Source organism: Panthera tigris, chromosome B1 (assembly GCF_018350195.1).
Source record: "Panthera tigris isolate Pti1 chromosome B1, P.tigris_Pti1_mat1.1, whole genome shotgun sequence".
Taxonomy (NCBI): Eukaryota; Metazoa; Chordata; class Mammalia; order Carnivora; family Felidae; genus Panthera; species Panthera tigris.
Window position 1 is genome coordinate 203,302,601 of NC_056663.1, and position 25,720 is coordinate 203,328,320.

Below are 25,720 nucleotides of genomic sequence, written 5' to 3' on the forward strand. Positions count from 1 at the left end.
CGAGGGCAGCACACGTGTCCGCAAGGCCAGGTCGCCATCCTGAGCTGCGCTGTCCCTGGCTTTTCCCGCGGACCGTGACTGCATCACGCGTTATGACCATGACATCCCCTCCTGATGGTTTGATTTCTTTTTCTTTTAATTTTTTTTAATGTCTATTTATTTGTGAGAGAGACAGAGCACAAGTGGGGGAGGGGCAGAGAGAGAGGGAGACACAGAATCCGAAACAAGCTCCAGGCCCCGAGCTGTCAGCACAGAGCCCGACGCGGGGCTCGAAATCACAAACCGCGAGATCATGACCTGAGCGGAAGTTGGACGTTTAACTGACTGAGCCACCCGGGCGCCCTGAGGGTTTCCTTTTTCTTTCTGTGTGGACGTGTGGTGGGCCTGGTGGCCTTTCTGGAAATGGCTGTCCTTTGTCCACCATCGGTCAGCAGGTTTCCCACTCTCACTTCAGCCCCAGGTGGGGAGGCCAAGGCTTACGCGGAGGAGCTGGCCTGCCCAAGTCCCTGGGGAGCACTGTGGGGACACCGTGGGGGACTGTGGGGGGCCCGAAGGTCCGTGGGAGTGCCGTGGGGGGGCTGTGGGTCTGTGGGGTGCCATGAGGGGCAGTGGTGGGGGCTGCAGTTCCGTGGGGGTACTGTGGGGGATGGTGGGGGCCGTGGGGGGACTACGGGGGGGGGTGGTGTGAGCCGTGAGGGGACTGTCGGGAGAACACGGGAGGACTGTCGGGCTGTGGGGGGACCGTGGGGGGACTGTGCGAGAGCCGTGGGGGGACTGCGGGGGATGGTGGGGGCTATGGGTAGACCGGGGGTGACCATGGGGGCCCCTGGGGGGACTGTGGGGGTGCTGCCGGTCTGTGGGGAGGATTTGCAGCTGCTGAGAGACAAGTACGGATCCCTGATGGTGTGAGTGGCTTGTGTGTTGACGGAGTTTCCTGGTCGTTTCGGGGCTGCTTCCTCATCGTGGGTCTGACCGTGTCTCAGGCTTGGAGAACTCCGGTCACCTGGTCCGCTCGCCTGGGCCAGGTCCCACCAGCTTCACGCAGCCCTGCTGGGGGGCCGAGGCCCCGGGGCGGCCGTCTGTCTCTGCCCAGCCGGACTGCTGACGAGTGTCTTCTTTCTGAGTCACGAGGTAACTTTGTCCCTTGTGGGAAGCAACCGGAGATTTCCTTCTGATTGTATCTCTGTTTGGAAGTCACAGGACATGACCCCTTAGGAAGCTGGGCGTAATCGAGGTTACGTGCTGGTGCAGGTTGAAAGGCAACCAAAGCAGAAAGTCAGAAAAAATCGAGCGGCGCCGCTCCTGGACCCCCGCAAGATGGTTCTGTGTCCCCACAGCACCGGGGGCTTGCCCGGGGGCCCAGCCAGATGGCGGTGGCCCGTGTGCAGCCCCCAGGTTGCGGGCGCGGCACCCCTGGGGGTGGGCTGGGAGAGTCGGCGGAGGCAGAGCAGTAGAGGCTCGCCAGGGGGCCCCTCACACTCCACGGGGCGGATCGCAGCCAGGACACGGAGCTTGGTGGCCCCGAGCCAGAGGGTGGGGCCAGCCCGCCTCGCTGGCACCGGCACCTCCCAGGCCCAGCGCCCTCCGGGAAACTGGCCGTGGGCCCGTGCGTGTGGCGCTGTCCACGTCTTCCCGGAAGACGTGGCCCATGGGCTCCGCGGCCGACCTGAGCGGGGAGCGCGGGCGCGGCCGGTGCTGACCAGGGTGCCGCCACATCCCCGCAAGGCGTGAGGCTTTGTGTCAGGCCGCGTCCCGTCCCCCCTCAGTGGTCAGGGGCCTCGGCAGGGCAGAGAACCTGCCTTGTGTCCTGCTCCCCTGTCTCTGTGGCTTCTGTGGAGGTCTTGAGTGGAGGACGGGCTGCTGGAAGTCAGGCGGCCGTGGGCACACGTGGCCCTGACGGAGGCCTGGGTGCAGTCGGCGCCTTAGGTCCCAGGACGGCGCAGGGCCATTCTCGGCACCGCTGCCAGGCGACACCGCCGCTCCTGTTGGGGCCGGACGAGCAGACGCGCCCGCCGTGCACCGTGGTGCCCTGCGGCTCCAGCGTCTGGGCTCTGGGGTCCAAGAGGTGACGCCACGGTGGTGGGAGCGCCTGCCGCGGGAAAGCCCGGTGCCAGCCTGTCCGGGGAGCGCCACAATGCCAGGCCATGCCCTCCCCGGGGCCGCCCTACCTCGCCCACGGTGCCCCAGCTATTTTCCCCCGGCGGCGGCTTCGTGGCTGGCAGTGAGGGCACCTCGGCCCCCCCTTGGCGACCCGTAGGGCCCTGCGCTCCGACCCTGTCACGGCACCCGGCAGAAGCGGGCACGTCCCTGCTCTTGACCCGCAGCACCCCCTCGTCCACCCCGCAGCCGGGCCGGTGGCCGGGCTCATCCGGGCGAGGGGCAGGTGACAGGAGGGCACTCGCTGGACTTTCTGCAGTGAGAGGGGTGAGGCTCGTCTCCAGTGCGGTGTGCTCGCCCCACTGGCACCGCCCGCAGCTTGGGGTGAGATCCGACCGCTCGGGGCAGTTCTGTGGCCTGGGGCGCCCCCGCGGCGAAAGCTGGTGGCTCGGGGAGGTTCTGCCGTGCGATCTGGCAGCCAGCCGCAGGCTGTGCTGTGACGCTGGTTTCCTCTGGCGTGGTGATCTCTGCCCCTCGGCAGGAGGTGGGCAGCCCGGGAGGGCGCTTTGGGCTTCGCTGGGTTGAGGTGGCTGCGTCCCCAGCACTAGCACCTGTGGCCACGCCACCTGCCGGGCCTGGCAGGTGTGAGTCGCCCTCAGCCCCTTGTGCGTGTGCGTGCGTGCGTGCGCGCGCCTGAGCACACACCTGTACACACACCTGCTGCGCAGGCAGGTGTGCGTGTCGGGATCCTGGTCCCACGTGTCCCTGTGGTTCTCGCGTCCCCTGCCCTCCTGGGGGTGGGACAGCCGTGGCAACCCATCTGTACAGGGGGCCGGCGGGCAGGACAGGGCGGAATGGGGCTCAGCGGTCGGGTGGGCCGGCCCAGCTACACGCAGAGGGCGGGCTGCAGGGTCGGGCCAGGCGCGGCACGGCGTCGCCGAGGAACGAAGCCCGGGACGCGGGAAGCCTGTGTATCTCTCCGAAACGCTTCCCTTGGTCGGTGCGTCGCCGTGGCCCGCGCCCCGGTCCTAGAGCTCCGCCCGGCCCGCCCCGGGCTTCCGCCAGCCCCTGTGCCTGAAGCGAGGTGCTTTTCCGAGTCCCGCGAGCCACGCTGGCCGACCACGGGGCCCGGGGAGGGGGTAACGGGAACCCCGGTTCGCAGCTGGTCGGTAGGAGGCGCAGGAGGCATCTGAGGAGGGGGGTCTCGTGAGGCGGAGCCCTCAGCCTCCGGCATCTGCACTAAGCGCAGCGGGTGTCAGAACGGCGCCCGCGTCTGCAGAGAGCGCGACAGCTGGCCCTGGTCCACGTGGAGGCACTGCTGCTCCCGAGTCCTCACTCTTGGTGAGCGATTGCTTGCACGGGAAACGTGTAGGATTTTCTATTTTCATTGGCAAACCTGTGTTTCAAAGTTGAAATTAAGATGTCGTTACTGGAAGTGAGCAAGTTAGCCACGGTGCTGGCGGAGTCTGGCAACAGGTACCGGTTTTTGTGAACCGTGTTTTCACGGCTTTCGGAAGCTTTTGTGGCCGAGAGAAGATCTTCAGCCGCCTGCGGTGTGATGACAGTCCGCGTCGCGTGGCTCCCTGCCGCGGGATCCGTGTAGACTCCCTGCCGGACTCAGCTGCGGGCCCAGCCCCTGGCGTCCCGTCGGAGGCGGAGGGTGATGGCGGTGGGGGGCGCTCCCCCGTCGCCCGCCGGTGTTCGGGGTGAGGGGGCCGCGCCTCGCCAGGGAGCCCTCCACTGCCGCGGGCCTCCCGGGCTGACCTTCCGTCTTGTCGGGCCTGTTCTCGTCCACACGCGTCAGGGTCACGGACGGAGCGGCTGGTACCCGCTCTTTTATCGTTTCTGCTGTCGCCTTCCCCGAAGTCGGACCGACTGTTTTATAGGAGGTTCGTCTCGTCGACTCTGCGTTAACATTTCGCAACTCGGTCGTTCTCCTGTTTTGTTACTTACCTGTAGGTGGAAGGTGATGCACGTGGAAGCCGCGGGCAGAGGTGGTGGCAGTGCCGTGTGGCGATAGCCGGGGGGCCGCTAAGCCTCGGGGGTCACACTCTGCTCCCCATTTCTGAGAGAGTCAGTGCCGGGGTCAGGTGTGGGCCCTGGGGTCAGGGGTCAGTTGTGGGTGCTGGGGTCAGGTGTGGGCACCAGGGTCAGAGGTCAGGTGTGGGCATTGGGGTCAGAGGTCAGGTGTGGGCATTGGTCAGGGGTTAGGTGTGGCCACTGGGGTCAGGTGTGGATGCCAGAGTGAGAGGTCAGGTGTGGGCACTGGGGTCAGGGGTCAGAAGTGGGCACCAGGGTCAGGGGTCAGGTGTGGGCACCAGGTGAGGCTCGGGGTGGGACCTGTAGGGCCCGGGTGGCTGAGGCACCAGGAGTGTGGCAGCCCCGGGCGTGAGGTAGGGGAAGGTTGTGGGAGCCCACCCATCAGGCCCACCATGGCCTTCTCCTGTGGGGTCAGCATGGATATTTGAGTGGTGACAAGGGCATCCCCACAGGCTGCCCCCCCCCGCCCCTCCCCCAGCAGCCCAGCAGGTGCTCTGTGAACGGTGGGATGCGGGGGGTGGGAGGCGCCCCGTGGTCCGACCTCTGGCGAGGTCTGGCTGCCAGCGTCCCTCCAGGGTCCCACCGTGTCTGTTCAATGGAGCTGCTTCTTGAGAGGGGCTGCCAGGAGGGTGTGGTTCGGGACCTTGTGAATCCGAAAGGGTCTTCTGTCTTGTCTCCGTGGCGCTGAATCCGTGGGAACAGCTTCTTTCAGACTCTGGATGCCTTCAGGGCCGAGCGCTGGGCCCCCTGCTTCCTCTCTGGGGTTTCTGGGTGACAGACCGGTGCCGGGGCTCCGGGCTCTGCCGGGGCTGTGTGGGGGGCTTCCTGGATTATCCGGGGCTGATTGGTGGCGCAGAGGTCCCTGGCGTCCCCGGTGTCCCCCACTCTGAGATTGGGACCCTGCTGACCCTCACATTTCCTGTTTCTCTGTTTACCTTCTGTCTTATTTTGGGGGCGGAGCCTTGGGTCTGGGGGTGATTCTTCCTCCTGCACTGCCTTCCCTCCGGACCGCCGGCCTGTCTCCGTGTTCACGTGCGCCTGGGCACCTGGGACATTTGCTGGGACATTTGCACGTCTCCTGGTTTCCCACCAGAGGCTCTGTCTTGCGGCCCTTTGGCCTGAGCTTTTGGGGGGTGAGCTGGGTTTCCCGCCTGCCTGGAGCCCCGTGTCTGCATCTCTCCGGGTTTCCTTTGGGGTCGGGCTCCACAGGGAACGCGTCCAGCCCCCTCCTGGCCAGGCTGCGAGCACAGGCAGGGCCCCCGGGCTCAGTGTCCCACTCTTGTGCAAGGCTGGGAGAGGCGCTGGCCCAGACGTGGGGGGTGGGGGGGGTCTAGGGATCCAATTGTGTCTCCAGTGAGGCCTCCTTATTACAGCTCCCTCACCCAACACACACAGACACACTCCTGCACACGCGTGTGCCGGCCTGTGCACACGCACACCCTCACCTCCGACCATCTCTGCCCCGACCTGTGGCGGGGACATCATGAACCCCACAGGCCTCGGTGGCCTCGGCTAGGCCGGCCTTCTCCCTTTGCCGTCTGAGGGAGGCACTGGAGTTCGTCACATTGGCCCCACGGCCAAGTGCGCGTGAGTGCTGGGTTCCAGACCCCCGCCCCGCCCCGGGGCTCCTGCTCAGCTCCGGCCTTCTGGGAGGGCTGGGACCCCGTGGACAGGGCCTGCTTTGGTCCAGCACAGACGCCGTGAGCTTCGCACACGTAGCTGGGGCCGTGCTTTGCAGGAGCGCAGATCTGTGTGCTGTGGTTCGGATTATGGCCTGTTGCCTCAGCCGGTGCACCGGGCGTGGGCCAGGCCCTGGATCCTCGCTGAAGGAATTTGGGATGGCTCACAGGGGCGTTTCTGTTTTCCCTGCAGAGTCTCACCAGCTCAGCTGTAGCTGGTGACCTCGGCTTGGGGTGGTGGAGACATGATGTGGGGGGGGTGGTGCTCTTGCCGGGCAGGAAGTCGGGGCCTGTCTGTGGGTGCATCCCCACAGATGGCACACTAGTTGAAGGACTTATAACTCAAAATCTGACTTACAGCTCCGAGTCTTGACCTTTGGGTTTGGAAAAAAAAATTAATGTTTGTTTATTTATTTACTTATTTATTTTTTAATGTTTATTTTTGAGAGAGAGACGGAGAGAGAAAGAGAGAGACAGAGTGTGAGTGGAGGAGGGGCAGAGAGAGAGGGAGACACAGAATCCGAAGCAGCTGCAGCACAGAGCCCGACGCGGGGCTCGAACTCACGAACCGTGAGATCACGACCTGAGCCGAAGCCAGACACTTAACCGACTGAGCCACCCAGGCGCCCCTTGAAAAAATATTTTATGTTCGTCTGCTTAGATGCAGGTGATAGGAAACCGAGTGATGGTCCAGAAGCAGGCCTGTCCAGTGATAAGGGTCGCACATGTCAGTGTGGCCCCGGGCCAGGTCCGAGTTGGCCTCAGACCCTGGTTTCCTCTCTGCCGTCTTCAGCCACATGCCAAGGCCCGCCTCCGGGAGAGGTGGTGGTGACGCCCCTTCTCGGGCCACGTGGCTGATGCCGAGTGTAGATTCACTGCTCTGCTCGTGCTCTTTTGTGTGGCGGCCACCACGTCTCTTTCACAGATGGCGTGTAGATGGGCTCGTGCCCCGGCGACGGAGGACCTCTCCACAGCGGCTCTCCTGCCCCCGTCTCGTCACTGCCCCGGGGACGCTCCTGCTAGCTTTCGTGTGTGCTGTGGGGCCAGCGCCGTCCACGCGTGGACCAAGGCAGGGGCGGGAGCCAGCACGGCAGCGGAGGCGAGGGGCCGCCGCCCCGTCTGTGGCCCTGTCCCGCCGGCCTGCAGAGACCAGCCGTGGCCTCGAGGTGGGCCACGTGGCTTGCAGAGAGGCGTGAAATCAAGTCCCCCTTGATTTGAATAAAGAAATTACTTCATGAATCCATGTTTTGTGACCAGGATGTGTGGCCAGTTGTATCTTTAAAGGTTTGGATCAGTCGTTTCTCAGTGGCTTACTATTAGAACAACCGGAAGAGGGAGGCCGACTGTCTTATAGAGCCACGTAATTTCCTTAAAAGGGCTGCTTTCAAGGAGGGACTCTGGGGACGCTGGGTGCCTCAGTCGGTTAAGTGTCCACCTCCTGATTGGCTCAGGGCGTGGTCTCACGGTTTGTGAGTTCGAGCCCCACGTCGGGCTCTGAGCTGACAGTGTGGAGCCCGGAGCCTGCTTCCGATTCTGTGTCTCCCTCTGTCTCTGCCCCTCCCCGCTCGTTCTCTCTCTCTGTCTCTCTCAAAAATAAATATTGAAGGGGCGCCTGGGTGGCACAGTCGGTTAAGCATCCGAGTTCAGCCAGGTCACGATCTCGCGGTCCGTGGGTTCGAGCCCCGCGTCCGGCTCTGGGCTGATGGCTCGGAGCCTGGAGCCTGTTTCCGATTCTGTGTCTCCCTCTCTCTCTGCCCCTCCCCCGTTCATGCTGTGTCTCTCTCTGTCCCAAAAATAAATAAAAACCGTTGAAAAAAAAATAAAAAAAAATAATAAATATTGAAAAAAAAATTGAAAAAAAAAAAAAACAAGACAAAACTGAAAAAAACAAAACACAACAAAAACCAAGAGGGAGTCTGTTCTAAGGGGGAAGTGCTCATGTACTCGGGTTCCCCGTGGAACTCTTTCTAAGAAGTCCTCCCGCCAAAGAGGGAGACAGCCTGTTTCGGGCCAGGCGGTCGCTCGGGAAGGTTTGTGGTGCTGGCCCGGCTGGCGTGGGTTCTGGGCCCTGTAGGTGCCCGTGTGCGGGGGGCCTGTAGAAGCCCCGAACCACGTGGTGACACCTGTCCGGGACAGTGTGTCTGTGGCCCCGGAGGGGAGGCTGACCGCCCGGTCACCGAGATCACGCCTAGCAGGTGGGGCCGGGCGGGGGGCTGCTCCGGCAGAGGGGTGAGCACGTGGCAGGCGACGCACAGGTTCAGGACCAGGAGTTCAGGGTCAGGGCCGGGGCTCAGTATCAAGGGGGACAGGGCGGTGGTCGTGCCACGAGTGGTCAGGAGGTAGAGTGGGGAAGCCAGCACACTCCCTCTGCCCAGCCCTGGATCAGGAGCCCTACGCACGGTTGGGGTGCGTCTGCTGGGTCTTAGACTCTGTGGGACGGCCGAGGACAGGTGCCACCGAGTGGACGGGGCTCAGTTTGCAGTTGAGGGGAGATTGCCCTGGGAGCCTCTGTCTTGAATGGCTTGGGGAAGAATCGACCCCGCCCCCTCGCCCGCCTCCCCCCCCCCCCCCAGGGAGTCGGGTCTCAGCGGGACAGCACCCTGGCTCAGCCACTGGGGGCCTGCAGAGTGGGGCAGGCTTGAGTGTGGTGTGTGACTGGCGCACAGGGGACCACGGATACTTTATGTGAACTTGGACGCCCATTTCCGGGCCAGTGGGATGCTGCCTCCTGCGTAACCCCCTGGAAATGCTTTACGCCTGTATCTTTTCTCTTTTCTTTTCTTTAAACATTTTTTTAACGTTTATTCATCCTTGAGAGAGAGGGGCAAGGACGAGTGGGGGAGGGGCAGAGAGAAAGGGAGGCACAATCCGGAGCAGGCTCCAGGCTCCGAGCGGTCAGCACAGAGCCCGACACGGGGCTCGAACTCACGGACCGCGAGATCATGGCCTGAGGTGAAGTCGGACACTTAACCGACTGGGCCACCCAGGCACCCCAGCCCGTATCTTTAATGTTGCAGACTTTAAAAAATTCCAAACACCTTTGCTCCCTTGATTTTGAAGAAGATGACACCCTAGGGGAGAGGCCGTGTCCTCCCCGTACGACCCATGCGGCCTCATGGGCAACGTTATGCCCGCCGGCCCACGCAGCATGTGCCCAGGCCCCGCCACGTCAGCCCCTGCCCGTGGGCCCCTCGGGAGCCGATGGCCGCTGAGGGTGAGGGCAGGAGCGACAGAGACCCCACGACTGGGACAGCGCGGGGGAGGAGGGCGTCTTCTCTCCCGACTGCTGAGAGCTAGACCTGGGGCACATCCAGAGCCACTGACCCCGGGGCGGGCGGGTTGGGTGTCGGGGGGCCGCCTCCTCGTGTCTTCCCGGCGTGTGGAACGTGACGTGTGATTCGGGTCCAGCCTTTCCTAAAGAAGTATTTTGGAGTTTTATGGCTTTTACAGTTCTGGAGAAAGCGGCTGTACTTTGAATTCTCATCAAGCGGGAGCCCGCGTGCGGACCCCGGTGCGGGTGTGTGTCCTTCGGTAAAAGGCCTGCCGTGAAGGCGCCGGAGGCCCGGCCCCGCTGCTGGGCGCTGTCGTCCGTGGGTGCCGAACGGCCAGCCTGCCGCCTCCAGCGTCCCGCCTGCCCTTCCGAGCGGCCGTCGGCGGTCTCTGCGCTGAGGAGCTTCTGGCCGGGCCGGGAGGACCGTGGTCCTGGCAGCGCCTGCTCTGTGACTTTAGTAAAAGGCCTTGCGTTACACGCGTTTATTTCCTGGTTTAAAGCAGTCAGGCGTCAGGCCCGTGGGTCTGGGGTAGCACAGGACAGAGGGGTGTCTCTTAGTTTTCATTCCTAATTTAATAAGATCAGGGATTCCTACCGAAGTCCCTGAGCTCAGGAACTCTGGGTAAGAGGAAGGAGTTTGTGATAGAGAAAACGTTAACAATCATCGGAGACATGTTCTTGATTTTTGTCCCCCTGAGAAAACGTTCCCAGGTCACAGTCATTCGCGGAAGCCACCTTAACTGCCGCGGACTGCACATCGAAGGTGTGTGAAGCTGGGAAGTGTGTTTCCCCGGATTGGCCTTCCTGAGGCCGAGCGCCAGAGCCCGGAGCAGGACGAGGGTTGGGGGAACTGCTCGCCAGCCCCTTCCCTGCACGATGGGGGGCAGGGCCCCACGGCCAGTCCTTCAGGCCCGCCCTGCGCTGACCTCTGGCCACGTGGGCAGATCGGCAGCACCAGGTCTGACACGTTGATTTGCAGAAGTCTGCAGTGGCCATGATGGCTTCTCTGAGGGTGTCAGAGAACTTTCTCTTCCTAGAATCTAGGCTGTAGTCTGAGGGGCCCTGAGACTTCCAGAGGGGCACCGCTCTGTCCTGGAGCTCACGGGCTGGACTCCTGCGGGAGCGGCGACCGCGTCCCTGCAGAGGGCAGCATTCAGCACGTGCCCTGTGGCCCGCGTCAGGCGGGTGTGGAGAGCCTGTCCCGTGAGTGGCTCTCAGCCACTGCGGAGCTTAAAAAGAAATGGCGCCTGGGCCCACGCGGGGTGTCGCCTGCACGGCGGGGCTTTCTGGAGCGTTCCGGGTTTAACCTGAAGAGGAAGAATGAAAGATCCGGGTGCACAGAGCCCTTTGCTCTGCGGTGCGGGGCGCCTTTGGTCAGCAGCAGGCGGGGCCGCAGCGGCGTCTGGGTGGGGCCGAAGCTGCTCCCCTCCCAGAGCTCACGGGCTGAGCGTGGGTCTGGAGTCGGACCATAGCCAGCAGGCCACCTGAAGTGCAAAGGAGCCTTTGGGGTCCTGCTGGTGCCTAAAAGTGTCACCAGTGTCCCCGGAGCCTCCGCCTGGCCACTGATGGGGTGGAGGGGCCCAAAGAGCCTCCGGGATCTGCAGGCAGGCCCTTGGGGGGCACACGATTCGGGTCCTGGGACCCCCGCATTGGATTTCCAGCACATCTGCCAGATTCTACGCTGCGAGGCTGTGCTTTGGGGTGAATTTCTGGAGTTAGGCTCCATGCGCTTACCTGCATAAAGCTGATGGTTCCCGCTCGGCACTCTGCTCTGGGGTTGACCTGTGGATCCCGTGGCGGGGGTGGGGTGGGGGTGGGTGACGCTACCAGATGGCTGGGTGTGGGGCAAGGTCCCTGTGCTGACAGAGCCCGGGTCACGGTGCTGTGGGGCCTACAGGTCACTGATGGCCTCTGGGATGGGGCAGCCTGGGCAGAAACAGGGGTGGGGGGAGATGGGCAGGGGCCTTGGGGGACATCCTGGAGGTAGTGTCAGGTGACTGGAGAGCCCTCCCAGGATGACTCCTTGGCCGTAGCTGGATGGGGATCCTGGCCTGGTGGGAAAGAGCGGGAGAGGATCAGAGAGGGCAGGCACTGTGGGTGGGAGCAGGCCCAGCTGGCCTCCCAGACCTGAGGACTCTGGGCAGGTGGCGGGTTGGTGGGGGGCGGGCTCCTCACATCCAGGTGGCCGGGAGAGGGCCTACACCATGTCAGTGGCTGGTTTTGCAGTGGGGGCAGTGGGGAGCGGGTGGGGGCAGTGGGGAGCTGGGGGGGGAAGTAGGGAGCTAATGGGGGGCACTAGGGAGCTGGTGGGAGGCAGTGGGGAGCTGGTGGGGGGGCAGTGGGGAGCTGGTGGGGGGTGGTGGGAAGGGCCAGCACAGTGGGGGCCTGTGTCACAGGGGTCAGGCCAGGCCAAGGAAGTCCTGGCTGTGTGGTGGCAGGAGTGTGGACTCCTGTGAACCCTACTGGTAGATGAGGGGCCCAGAGGACACAGCTCCCTCTGAGGACCCCTCACCCCTGTGCCCTGGAGGATCCTTGCCGTCCCTGGTGGTGACCGTCCTGTGTCCTCTCCTGCCGGACGGTGAGCAGGCTTAGGGAGGCGTCCCCAGCTCAGTCCCCTGGGAGCAGGCCCTCGTCTGGGGCTGGAGCACGTCCCACCTGTTCTCATGATCAGACAGCTTGCTCTGCGCCCCCACTGAGCAGAGGGCCTGCTCTCCTGGGTAGGTGGGGGCAAGGGACTGGGCACCGACTGTGAACTTGACCCGCCCCTCCCGACCTTTAGATGGTGCCCTCAGCCCCTCCTGGATATGGAGCAGCCCTGAGGCTGCCCTGGGCCCTGCAGCCTCCCTCTCCCTCCCTCCCCCTCTGCCTTCCCCCGTCCTGTCCCAGCCTGTCCTGGCTGCTCCCTCTGGGGCGGGGTGGCCTCCTCTCTGAGACCTCACCTGCTTCTCTTGGGCTTCCCGTCCCCTCCCCCTCTACTGGAGCTTGCTTCTGGCTGCCTTCTCCACCCATTCCCCACCCCCATTCTGCACATCCTGCCCCCACCCCCCCCACTCAGGTGTCCCACACCCCGCTTAGGGGGCGGGATTAAGAGCCCGCCTGTCTCTGTCGGGGTCTCACTTCCACCAGCTGTGGGTGTGGGAGGGCCGGTGGCTGCCTGGGGCCCTTACCCTGCCCTGGGGCCCTGGGCGCAGGGCCTGCACACACAGGGAGGAGCTCCTGCAGTTTTGTTTTTTACTGAAGCCACTTTCTCACCCACGGGCGGGCCTGACGTTGCTGACGGCCTTTCCTGGGGACCCGGGACGGGGCGAGGCGGGAGGCCTGGGAGGAGGCCTGCAGCGCAGCCCAGCCTTTGGGGCCCATCCTCAGCATCTGCCTCAGCACTCTGTCCTCGGCAGGGTCCTCTGGGTTGGGGCAGCCCCTACCCGGGCAGCGGTGGCTAGAGGGCTGGACACCGTGGCTCTGGGGAGTGGGCAGGGGTCCGGGTCTCAGGTGACAGGGCTTGGGCTGCGGATCTCCAAAGCTACCTCTTCCACCTGGAGGCTGGGCTGCTCCAGACAGTTCCCTGCCCCCACCCGGGGCTCCTGCTCTCCCCCCAGACCCCGTCCCCTCTCCTGGGCCGCCCCCACCCCGGGCCTCCCAGGGCAGGGGGCACTGGTGGGCTCCGGACAGGGAGGGGGCTGAGGCTGGGGGTGGGAATGGGACAGACCCCTCCACTTGCCCTCACAGCCCAGGCTCCCCATAGCCCTATCCTGCCTTCAGCCATCACTCTCCCGGAGACCCCCACAGCGGGGGTTGGCCCCAGCCTTGGGCTGCCCCCTCCCTGCTGTGGCCCCAATGTCCCTGCTGAGGGACCTCTGCAGACCAGGTCCAGGGAAGGCAGCCCCTTGGGGATGGGCCGGCCCTAGGACCCCCGCCCACGTCACCAGCCCCCCTCTCTCTGCTGGCCTGGGCCTGGGCCTTCCGTGGCCGCCGTCCCCGCTGACTGTGCGCCTGCCTGCAGTTCCCTCCACCGGGCGGCTGGGGTGGCTCTGAGGGAGGGGGGCGCAGACTGGGGCCTCAGCCGTGGTGGGCGATGCCGGGGTCTGCAGGGACAGCCTGCCTTCCTCGCCCCTTGTCCCCGACATGGGTTTTCTCTGGCCTCCTGTGCCTGAGTGCCAGTGCCCAGGCTGAGACCACTGGCCTCCCTCCAGGCTGTAGCCAAATGGTAAAGGGCAGTGGTGGCCTGGGGTGGGGTGTCTGCAGTCTTCGCCCTTCCCCCAGCGTGTCCCCCAGCGTGTCCCCCAGCGTGTCCTCTGCCCAGTGGGCCAGTCAAAGGTCTCATCTGCTGTGAGAGCACTGGATTTAGCTCCCGGCCTGTTTGGCCTCTGGGTGTAAGGGGCGTCCCTGGAGGGTCCCGAACCCCACGCTGGCCCCAGTGGCCTCCTGACACCTGCCCTGGTGGGCAGAGGCAGACCCCTCTGTAGAAATATCAGAGACCCAGGTCTCGGGAGCCCACATGCTCGCTCACTTGGCGGATGAATGGTCCCTGGCCGAGGGTGCGGGCGCAGGTCAGGGAGTGGAGTGGGGAGGGGAGGGGAGGGTGCCTGGGGTGTATGTTCGGCCCTGCAGAAGCCCCCAGGCCAGAGCACTCCTGGGTGCTCGAGGGCAGCCAGGAGGCCAGGGGCTGGAGCGCACAGAGCGAGGGGCAGGTGGGACGGGGTCCTCGTAAGCTCTGAATGGAAATAGACTAAAATTTGCAATGAGCGCGAGGGACGCCTACACGTTTAGCTATTTCCAGAAGTTACACGCTACAGCCAAAGCTCACACAATTACAAGCAGAAACTCACAAATCCGACATTCTGCTGTGAGTTGATGCCCCTCTCTCTGGTTAAGTAGACCCAGAAGGAAACCAGACACAAGATGTGATCACCCTGGTCAGTGAGCTCTGGCTGTCAGTGGACGTCTGTGGGATGTACCTCTAACAAGGGGGATTTCATCGATGCCAGGCACACACGGCAGCTGCAGGAAATCGACCACTAATAGGCCAGAAGAGAATGTCAATATATTTCAAGGACTTGGTGGCACACAGACCATGTTTTCTTGCCACACCTCAATAACAACGAGAGAGCCAACAAAACCTCATGCGTTTAGGAAATTAAAAATGCACTCTATGTAACTCACAGGCCAAGGAAAAAGCCATAGTTCAAGTTACAAAATACTTAGACGCATGCTCATGAAAATGGCCCATATTGAAACCTGTCGAATATATCTCAAGTTATAAAAAGAAGGGCATTCGTAACCTCCATGATTATGGTGGAAAAAATAAACGTGGAAAATCAGCCAAGCTTCCAGTTTAACTGTGAGGCAGAGGTCAGCAAACGTCCTGGAAAGGGCCAGATTGTAAATATTCCGGATTTTGAGGACCGCAGGTGGTGTCTGTCCTTCCCTCTTCCTCCTCTGATTTCGTCCGCACACTTGTTTGCTGACCCCTGGATTTGGGCAATGAAAGAATGAACCCAAAGGGGAAAAAAGGAAGGAGATAATAAGAGCAGCCATGCTTGAGCCGGACAACAGACCTGAGCGAAAGACCCTCTGACCCACCTGATGAGTCTGCGAGCCGCGCGGAGAAGGGTGGCGGGGGGGAGGGGGGGAAGGGAGGGGATGGGGAGGGGGCCAGACCCGAGGAGCGGCGGAGGCCATAGGACAGGGGGGATAGTAGGAACAGCTTGGAAAAAGTGGACAAGTTCCTGGAAAAACATTGCCAAAAACTGACTCAAGAAGAAAGAGAAGCCAGGGCTCATCCTGGAAACCGCGATATAAAACGAAACGGTGACTTCACGTCTTCCTGTAAAGAAAACACCAGCGCCAGCTGACGTTTAAGGCAAGTCCTGCAAACTAGACGCGTGTCATCCTGACCTGAGATCCGGACACGGACAGCGAGGCTGCTGAAGGCCGTCTGCTGACCGCCGTGGCCAAGGTGGCGCAGAGGCCCCCTGGGGCTGGCCTTCCAGATGGCGTGGAGGGGACTGGGCGGCCAGGGACCGAGCCCGGAGGGTAAGCAGGAGCCTCAGCTGGGCCCGCCTGGGCAGTACGCCCCGAAGCCACCCCCAGGACACAGGGGGTCCTGTTTGTACGAAGACTCAGGGCCCTCCCGCGGCATCCCCAGGTCAAGGTCCTGGGCAAGCAGGGTCTGGCTCCTCCAGCCCTCATCCCTGCCCTCCAGGGTCACCAGCCCTGTGTCCCCGCAGCTCCACCCCTCCTGACTTCTGCCCTGCTGTTACCCGACGCCCAGCGCCTTTTCGATTTTCCCGCAGTTATGGATAGAACTTCTTTAGGCCTCGTTGAGTTAATTTCGTTAATTTCTATTGTCTTAGAAAACCGTCCATTTCATCGAGAACATCAGACGTACGCTTGCTACTTTGCGTCTTGGCTGCCCCGTCTCCCTGTGCGCGGCCCTCACGGTGCGGGTCCTGCTCTCCGTTGATCGCACTGGTCAGAGGTTGGTTTATTTAATGTATTTATTTGAGGACTGGCTCCTGGATTTACTGATGAGCCCTTCCATTTTTCTTGTTTCCAATTCATTAATTCGCCTTTATCTTTACCCCTCCTGCTTGTGGATTTACTTTATTGTTCTGTTTTCCCTCCTCGTGTCGAATGTTTAGTCCATTTATTTTCAGTCTCTCTTGCTCAGTAATAAAAGCATTTAAGGTTGTGAATTCCCCGCCGGCCCCTCCCCGAGCCGGCTCGGCGGACGTGCGTCTCTGCTTTCGGCACGGCTGTAAATCGCCTGTCCCGGTGACTTTTATTAACTCCCTGACCCGGGAGTTATTTAGGCAAGCGTCTTCAAATTTCCAAATCATCTGGCTTCTTTTTTAGATCCTTTTATTAATTCTTAGGTTCGTTGCATTGGTTTACATAATGAGGCCCCCAAGCGTTTTTCTCTTTGGAATGCGGTGAGGTATGTGTACACGCGAGCACACGTGGGTCCGTGTGTCCGTGTGTCCGTGTGCGTGTGCATGTACATGCACGTAGCATGTTCTGTGGTCTCTGACCAGGCGAGTGTCACCCAGTCAAGGATGTCCATGAGAGGCCTCAAGGCCCTTGTCCTCACTCCAGTGTCATCCCCGAACCTGGGTCTCCAGGTGAGGGCGGGGCCATCCGGCGCTCCGACAGGCCCGCCTCCTCGCTCACAACAAATACTCCCGATCTCACACCCCTCGTTTAGAGCCCGAAGGCCAGGTCTGCTGTTCACAGGGCACAGAGACGTCTCAGGGGCCCCTCGGTGGGTGACTGGGGAGAGGCCGCGGGGCAACTCCAGAGTATTGGTGTTGAGGGGGACGGCTGTCTCTGGCCCAGGCCTGTCCTGTGGCTCAGATCGTACTGCCCCCTGCCCCCCCGACCTCGGAGGGCAGCCTGGACAGATGATCTGAGTGCTGGGGTGGGGTGGGGGTGGGGGGGCCCGGGCGGTTCTCAAACAGAAAGTCCAGTTTAATTCCTAGTCTGCTAATTATAAAAAGTTATGAATAGATGTTAATTTTATGTATTTATTTTTTAAGTTTTGACGTTATTTATTTGTTTTTAAATGTTCATTAATTTTTGAGAGAGAGAGTGAGAAGAGCCAGAGCACGAGCGGCGGTGGGGGAGGCAGAGAGAGAGGGAGACGCAGAACCCGAAGCAGGCTCCAGGCTCTGAACCGTCAGCACAGAGCCCGATGTGGGGCTCAAACTCACGGACGGTGAGATCGTGACCTGAGCCGAAGTCGGACACTTAACCGACCAGCCACCAGGCGCCCCTGATTTTACTATTTTTATTCATCTATTGAGATGATTATATGACATTTCTTTTTTAATCTGCACATGAGTTTTCTAGGGCAGCTGTAGCAACTACCACAGCCCGAGGGGCTCAAACAGCACATTTATTCTCTCAGTCCTGGAGGCTGGGGTCTGAGATCCAGGGTGAGTTCCCTCTGATGCCCCTCTCCGTGCTGTGTAGACGGCCGTCCTCTCTCAGTATCCTCACGTCGTCGTCCCTCCGTACATGGCTGTGTCCTAATCTTTTCTTCTAAGGACACCAGTCGGACTGGATTAGGGCCTGCAACAGTGACGTCATTTTACCCTAATAACTGCTTTAAAGACCCTATCGCCAGTTTGTTTATTGTGGTAAAATATGCATAACATAAAATATATCACTGTAACCGCTTTCACGTGGGCAGCTCCGTGGCGTTGGGCACGTTCGCAGCGGTGAACATCCCCAGCCTCCACCCCCAGAACTCTCTCATCTTCCCAGGGGACACTCTGCTCCATGAAACACCAGCTCCCCGTCTCCCCCGCCCCCAGCCTCTGACCCCCACCATCCGCTGTCTGTCTCTATGATCTGCGTCCCCCACGGGCCTCCCGTAAGTGGAATCATCCGGTGCTTGTCCCCTCGCGACCGGCTTATTTCACGGAGCACAACGTCCTCCAGGTCCATCCGTGTGGCGGCCGGTGGCGGGACGTCCTTCCCGTTCGAGGCCGAGAACATTCCACCGTGCGGATGGGCCACGTTTTCTCACCCGCGCGTCTGTCGGCGGACTCTGGGTTCTTGCTCGTCTTAGCTGATGTGAACAGTGCTGCTGTGAACGTGGGGTGCACGCACCTCTTGGAGACCCTGCTCTCAGTTCTTCTGGGCTCACACCTGGGCCAGACATGGGCTTGCTGGATGGCAGGGGGAGGCGGGCGTCGGCTTGCTGGATGGCAGGGGGAGGCGGGCGTGGGCTTGCTGGATGGCAGGGGGAGGCGGGCGTGGGCTTACTGGATGGCAGGGGGAGGCGGGTGCGGGCTTGCTGGATCACAGGGGACTCTGTTTGATTTTGGGGGGACCTGCCACATTGTTTTCCATGGCGGCTGCACCAGTTTACATCCCCACCGACAGAGCATGGGCTCCCAGTTTCCCCACACCCTCGACAAGGCCCGTGGACCTGCTTTTCTTAGGGCCGTCTTTCCCCGGGGTGTGACGTCGGGTCTGTGGAGTTTTTTGCTGTTGAAACCTGACTTACCTGCATTATAATAGGAAATTTATTGAGACTTTGTGGCCTCAGATCGCCAATTTGTATAGATATCCTACCTGTTCTTGAAAAGGAAATACATTCCAAAAACGTCTGCGGCCTTCTGCATATGTCTGTAAGGTCCACGTTTATTGTACAGATTTTCTCCATCCTTACTGAGTTTTTGGTCGATCTGGTGCACCAAGAACTTAGACTCTGGTGCTGATTTGTCTGTTTTCTCCTCTGGTTTCTAGTTGCACTCACGTTTGGAATCGTTATGTATTTCTGTTGCTTTGAACTTTTGTAATTGCAAACTGGCCCTGTTTGTCTCCGGTGGTCTGTGTTTACCCCATTTGCTTTGGTATAGACGCGGTCTTTCTTCCAGTCACCGTGTTGGCCAGTTTGCATGCTTTTCTCCCTTCCGGTGGATCCGAGGTTCCATTGGGTGTCATTTGTCTGCAGCCTGAACGTTTTTCTTTAACATCTGCCATAGTCAAGTACGGTGTCTCAGCTTCCATTGATCTGAACATACATTCCTCTTGCCTGAATTTTTGCAGGATGGTTTTGCCGGATACAGAATTCCAGTGTGTCTCTTCCTTCCTAAGGTTTAAAGAAACAATTCCATTGCCTTCTGGCTCGTATAGCTGCTGATGAGAAGTCCGAAGTGATTTTGTTGTTTTCCCTGTATGTCACGTGTCTTGTTTTGTTTTGTGTTTCCTGTGTGTTTCCTGGAGGCTTTTCCAAAAATTTCTAAAAGTTTTTTAATGTTTGTTTACTCTTGAGAGAGAGAGAGAGAGAGAGAGAGAGAGAGAGAGATAACAAGTGGGGGAGGGGCAGAGAGACAGGGAGACACAGACTCCGAAGCAGGCTCCAGGCTCTGAGCTGTCAGCACAGATCTTTCTCGTCATGGCTCAGGGTGGTTTTCCGTAGCGCCCTGTCTGCTTCCGTCTGGGACTCTGGCTTCACGTACGTCACACCACTTGGTGGCTCCTGCCGTGGCCCCAGTCCCCGTCCGCGGACGTGTTTTCTGCAGACCCACAGAGCCAGCGAGGTGCCCACCCTGGTCTGGGGCTGCTCCGAGGCTCTGCCCACCGGAATGGCTTCCCTCACTGGCCCTGTGACAAAGCAGGACGTGAAGTGTGATGCCTCTTGTTGCCGTGGGACCCAGGGCTAAGCAGAAGTGGAAGCCAGCGCGTGTATATTTTACATCCTTTTACGCCGAGTCTCTCTGGAGCCTTCCATGTCAGGTCTTTGGAAGACCAAAGCAGTTTTCTTAACCCGACCTTCAGCTTTTACCTGGAATCTTTCGTGTGTTTTTGTTTATCATTTCTGTCACCCAAAACTGTGCCTTTTGTCCCTTATTTGTGATGCTCTGAATTCTATTTCTGACCCATAAGTGGACACCCCAGACTGTAACAAGCACCCTTACGGGATAAAGCTGAAGCTTGTCCGGTCTACACCCTCCCCCTGGACAGGACCAGAGCCTCGGTCTACACCCTCCCCCTTGGACAGAACCAAAGACTCCGTCTACACCCTCCCCCTTGGACAGAACCAGAACCTCAGATCCCTTGAACCCCATCCGCTCCCCTCTTGCTCGCGCCGTCCTGCTGTTGTGTTCTGGACAGTTTTGTTTTCGACCCCACGAGAGAGACGCTGTTACCCCCGTGGTGCCCAGCTGCTGACCATCTGGTGTCCGCATGCACTTTCCTCTCGGGTGGCCCTTTCTGGGCAAATGCTTCTTCCAGGGTCGTCCTCGGCTCCTGCCCCGCGGGCCTCTCCACAGGAGGGGCGAGCCAGCCGGCAAGTAGGGGATGGTGCCCCCACCGCGGGGGCCGTGGTCTGTGGGGCCTGGTCCTGGCGGCGACGTCTGCGCCCGGCCACGCTGTTCACCGGACGTGCGCCCCAGTGCGCGGCCGTGCCTGGCGGGAGCCCCGGGAGGTGGGGGTCGTGGGACATCTCAGCGGCCACCTGAAAGGCCGCGGGTACAGAGCCCTCCCTTTCTGCGGTGAGGGCTCCTTTAGTCCGAAGGACCTTCCTCGCTGGCCGCAGTGTGCCGCGTGCTCCCCCAGGGCTGTCTGTCTGTCTGGGATGCGCTCGGGGGACAGGAAGCCACGCCGCCAAGTGACAAGTGACACGCACGACACCGTCCCCAGACCCGCGGGGGTGAGAGCTCATCGTGGCACCTGGGCCGAGCCCGAGGCCCCGGGTCGGACCTGCGCCTGTGTGGCGGGGGCGATGGGGACCCCGGTGGACTGCAGGCCGGGGGCGACCGAACTGGTCTCTGTCCGTTGTGTTACTGTTAGTTTATGGTGTTCTAGTCATTTACTGGAAACATCCTTTTTACTGTTAGTATGTGCGACATTTGTCATTTGGGTGTTAATTTTATATATTATTGCACCTCCGAACCAATCATCCTGTGTCTTAATCTGTTTCTGAGGTGAAATTCACGTGCCATATCGTTCAGTGCACTCACGTGGCTGTGCCGCAGCCACCAGCTCCCTCCGGTTCGAGACGCTGGGTCCCGGGGCCCAAAGGAAAGTCCCTGCCCTTGTCCGTGTCCCCCCGCCCCCCACTCCTCCCTCCCCACCCCCCAGCCCGGCGGTTACCGGGCCGCCCTGTTTCTGTGGACTGGCCTGTGCTCCCCACAGGAAGGGACCGACAGAGGGGCTGCTCGGGTGTGGAGCGTGTGGGCCTGGGGGCGTCAGGCCGGGAACGTCGGGCTCCGTCCACTTGGGGCTCAGGGAGCGAGAGGCCGGGCCTCGTCCCGCCTGCTGGGCTCCAGCCGCCACCTCGTTCTCCTCTGTCCCCGAGACCCGCCGAAGCCCAGCGTGGGAGGGGCTTGCCAGCGTCTCAGGCTGTGACCACGTGAGGCCCCCTCACGGGGGGCGGGGCTCTGCAGTGAGTAGCCCCCACCCCAGAAATGCTCACCCGGCGCCCGTGGACGTCCTGGGCCCTCAGGCCGGGGTGTGGGTGAGGCCTGAGCAGCCGGGGTCACGATGGGGACGCCCCCTTGCCCTCCTCGGCCTGGGGATCCTGGGGATGCAGTGGGCAGGCACGGGCTGGCGCTGTCTGGCGGCGTGGGGGCCCCCAGTTCCGACGGCCTGCTGCCGTCTGCGAGCCCAGAGGCACCGCCTGTCACGTCTGAGCACGGGTGACACTCCAGCGATGGGGAGTCCTGTGCTCCCGGGGTGGCCACACACACCTGTAGGAGCCGGAGGGGGACTCCGAGGGCGGCGGACGGCTCGCCTTCTCTTCCCCGGAACTGGGGGAGCCAGGATGGCCACAGGCCGAGGCAGTGACCGCTGCGCCCCCCGGGGAGGGTGGTGTCCTGCTCTGCCCAGAACTGGCCTGAGATCCCCCTCTCGGCCCCCAGTTGCCCTCCGGCATGGGCTCTAGCCCAGGGTGGGCTCTGCTTCCCCCGGCTGGTCCCTGGAGGCCCTGCTCTCTCCCACCCTGCGGCTGGGTGGGTGGTCCTGCAGGGCCCTGCAGCCCCAGCCGCACTGCCCCTGGCGGCCGCGGGGTGGCAGCAAAGATCGCCCCTGGCAGTGGCTTCTTCGGCAGCCTGCCTGGGGTGGGCAGGGCTGTGGGGGGCCTGGAGCCCGGGGGCTGGGGGTGCAGACCCTCTGGGGCCCTCGTCAGTCCCTCCGACCCCGGTGCTCCAGGCCCTCCGGTGGCTCCTTCTACTGCCAGGCCGGGGCTGGTCTGAGGACGGGATTGTGCTGCTGTCCCCAGAAGAGAGTGTTTGGCCTCCTGGGGGACGTGGATGGGGAAGAGACGGCCCCACCCTCGTGAAGCCCAGCCGTCCAAGGGTGTCGTTGAGTGTGCCAGCCCTGGGTGGGGTGGGGCAGGGTGAGCTGCAGCTGTGTGGCCCCATGTGACTCTGTGTGGTCCTAGGTGAGTGTGGGTATGGCCCCAGGCGGCTGTAGGTGTGAGCTCAGGTGGGCTGTGGCCCAAGATGGCTGTGGGTGTGGTCCCAGGTGTCTTTATGTGTGTCCCACGTGGCTGTGGGTGTGGTCCAGCTGACTTTATATGAGGTCCCAGGTGGCCATGTGTAACTTATGGAGGGGACCTTGAGCCCAGGGAGTTGCGGTGACTTTCCTGAGGCCACAGAGCTCACAGCAGAGCTGGAATCTTCCAGGGGTCACTCCGTGGTTTTGGGGGAGCCATGTGGGTTCTGAGGAAATGGAGCTTTAAGCCCCAGGCCCCCACTGACTTGCTGCATGACCCTGGGGGGGGGGCCACCCCACTGAACAGAGAGCCTGAGAGGGGCTGCTGCTGGGACCACAGGGGAGGCGTGAGGGGCTTGGGGCCCCTGGAGGGGAGCTCCAGAGGGAGGGTGCTAGTGAGGGCCTTCGCCTGGGCTCCCTCCCCCATTGTACATTGGCCTTGGCTGCAGCTCTTGGCCACTTGGCCTGGTGTGGCCACTGGCTCTTGTCACAGGTTGGGGAGTACAAGTAGGGTCAGACCCAGGCCCTGTGGGGGGTGGGCTCAGAAGGTGGCGGGCTGGGTACCCTCGGACTCCCTCAGTCTGGGGCCCCTGGTGCCACTGATCCTGAGACTATCGGAGAAGTGACCGTGACGCAGAAGGGTCCTGGGAAGTGTGCCATCCAGAGGCAGTCCATGGCAGATCCCAGCTGTCACTCGAGGGTGTGGCTGGTCAGGGACAGAGCCACCAGCTGATCGGCTGCCTGTGGCTTTGGCAGGGTCGGGCCCGGCCAGACCAGACGCACCCTTTGGGGCGGAGGGCGGGGGTTGAGTCCCCTCCCTGCTGGACCAGGAAGGGTCCCTCATCCCCCGTGCTCGGCCTGTGGGAAACTGGCTGGTTCCCACGGAAGCCGTGGGGGGGACTCGGGCCAGGCTGGGGTGGGCACCGGGCGAGGGGGCCACAGCCTCTGCAGACCCGGCAGGGGCCAGAGGCAGCGCCTAGATTGGGGCCTAATGGTTCACGGGCAGATGTGGCCCCCCGCACCCTCCTGGCCCGGCACCAGACACGAAGGCCTCCGTGTGCCCTTCTCTGACCCTCTCTGGACCCCTGCAGGATCTCCCTCAGGCACTGGGCCCGGCAGAAGCAGCGGGCCGTGTCGGGGGAGGAGGGACTGCCTAGAGCCCACCCGGGACCCTGACCCAACCACCGCAGCAGCCCCAGGGTTGACCCCAAATCCCACCTGAGCCTAGACCCAGCCACAACCCCCACCCATCCCAAATCCCAAGCCCACGCAGCTCGCCCCCACCCTAGTGCCTCCCCCTAACCCCACCCCACCTGTCCTACCCTCCGGTTACCTCACTGAGACTCGCTACTGCTGGGGGTCAGGGGTCCGGGACCCTCCTGCCCTCCCCACAGCCTCCCAAAGCCCAAGAGACCCCAAATGGGAGCTGCCCACTCCTGACTATGGCTGCAGCCCTTGGAGGTGGACAGGTGGGGGGGGGGGATGGGCAGGAGCTGCCCCAAACCCGTTGTCTGTTACCTGTTATCTCAGCCCGGGGCCTCGCTCTGCTCTCTGGGGGCCACCACATTCCAAGCCCCGGGTGTCCCACCCGCAGCCCTGTGCTGGGGCAGCCTGCCCACCTGGGGGCCTGGGGGAGGGGCCGGCCCCTCCTCCCCAGAGAGGGGCACAGAGACCCCATCTCTGCCTCGGGACTCCTTTAGCCTTTGTTGGATGAACGACACCTGTGCCCAGGATGTCGTCCTCGGGTTTCTGTCTAAGTTGCTCCAAGTCCTTGACAGACCCTTCCTGGGGACCCCCCTGGATCCTGTGGCAGGTAGGGCTTTCCTGTTGGGCCCGTGAGCCCAGGAGTTTCTGTTGTGATGCTGCTTCGTGACCGCCAGTCCCAATGCGGGTTGATGGCAAGGGTGTCGCTAATGTCCCATGAAGGGCAGGCCAGGCACAGCTCCTCCCGGGCCAGGGCAGGGGGCAGGCCCACCACGCAGCACATCACATCCCCCCACGTCCTGTTGGTCAGGTCAGGTCTCTGGCCTGAGTCAGGGGGTGGGGACACCCTGGCCAGCCTCCCAGACAACCGTGCAGACTCCTGCAGAGGAAGCGGCTGTAGGAGCCTACACTGGGAGCAGGGCAGGGGGCTCGGACCCCTCGATTGCCCCTGGCCACCTGGGCTCGGCCCTCCACCTGGGGCCCCTCTACCCAGGCTCTGCCAGCACTGACCACACGGGCCAGGCCCGGGTCTGTGCCACCTCTCACGCCGCGGGTGATGTCCTTGAGCGAGGCCTTCGGGAAAGGCTGTGAGAGAACGAGTGGGGAGGGGTGTTTCTGCCCCACCTGATTCCAAGGGCAGTGTCGCTGGGACAGAATTCTAGGCCGGCTTTCTTGGAAAGACCCAGCAGCCTGGCCTGTGCCCTGCAGCGGGGCCGGGCCAGCTTGCCTGCCGTCCTCTCTCCCCTTTGTTCACTGGTAGGATTCTGTTATGCTTCCGAGGGCCTAGAACGTCTCCTAGTGGGTCCGGGGTGGGAATCTGCTGGTGGGTTTTGCCGGGATCTGGTTCCCCCTCCACCCCGCTCCCTGGCAGCTGGCCCAGCAACCCCTGGGTCGCCACATCTGGGGCTCAGAGTGGATAGTCGTGCCTCGTGAGCTCCGTTTCCCCCTTGAGGAGTGGGATGCCGGGACCCACTGGCACCCTGCTCTCCCATCTCCTGGGGCTTATGGAGCTTTCCCCCCAATGCCACATGGCCGAAAGGGACACGGAATACCTTGGGCTCCAGCCACCGTTGCCATACTGAGGTGAGCTCTGGGGACCTGCCCTCTCTCTTTGCATGTCGAAGACAATTTACTGACCCTCCCAAGGGATCTCGGGGGCGTCCAGCCTCAGAAGTCACTGCGCGAGTCCCGCTGCGGCCCTCCTGCCCCTAACCCGCAGTGCCCTGGTGGTGGGGACCGCCGTCCCCTTTCAGGGACAAGGGGCAAGGCCCAGTGGGGCGGGGAGGCCTCCTGGAGGGGACTTGAACTGGAGCCAGTCCAGCCGGGTCACTCCTCCAACCCCTCCCCAGTCCTGTGGGCGAAGTGGCTTTTTCCTCCTCGGCACGACCAGGGGGACCTCTCCGGAGGCAGCCGGCAATCCCTGTGGACACCGAAGCCGGACAGTCAGACAGACCGCCAGGCGGGAAGGCCAGCCCTGGGCCCTCGGACATCCTGGGGTCTCTGGGGAGGGGACGCCCTGTCTCCCCGGGCCGGGGGCCGTGCCCATCCAGGCACCGGGCTTCTCGCTGCCCGCCGGAGACGTAGCCCGTCAACGCTGCCCCCTCGACTTTTTTCTCCTCCCCAATTAATTAATTTAAATTGACCATTAAGTCAGCCGAGTTTTTGATTGATATTTTCATTAGCAGCCCTGTCCGACGCCCCAGGAATGTATGGTAATGTCCAATCTGCGGGCGGGCCGCGTTCCTCCTGCCGCACGCTGAGTTATGGCTGGCACCCTCGCGCGTCTCCCAGGGTAATTTGAATTCAGATGAGCTGCCGCAGTGTTCCGGAGCCTGGCGGCCGGCCGCTGACGGATGGCACTCGGGTTATCACAAGGTCACTGGTGCAGCCGCCACCCTCCGCGGGAGGGGCCGGCCAGGCCTCCGACGCTGGGGAAGGTGGGCAGCCGAGTGGACTCCCGAAAATTGCCCGCCCAGGGGCT

General features: G+C 62.2%; 1 protein-coding gene across 6 annotated transcripts in view; it reads left to right on the forward strand.

Moving 5' to 3' along the window:
- Positions 1–25,720, forward strand: part of LOC102960084 (stem-loop binding protein) — a 74,095-nt gene that overhangs the window by 35,259 nt on the left and 13,116 nt on the right. For 3 of the 6 annotated variants that reach the window (XM_042985160.1, XM_042985161.1, XM_042985162.1), the window contains exon 8: positions 15,441–15,565. The exons of 1 other annotated variant lie outside the window; for it this stretch is intronic. In XM_042985160.1, the coding sequence (XP_042841094.1) occupies positions 15,441–15,565 (125 nt within the window). Of the gene's footprint in view, positions 1–6,741; positions 7,056–15,440; positions 15,566–25,720 lie in introns of those variants that run through there. 2 more of the 6 variants (XM_042985158.1, XM_042985159.1) reach the window with 1 other exon arrangement.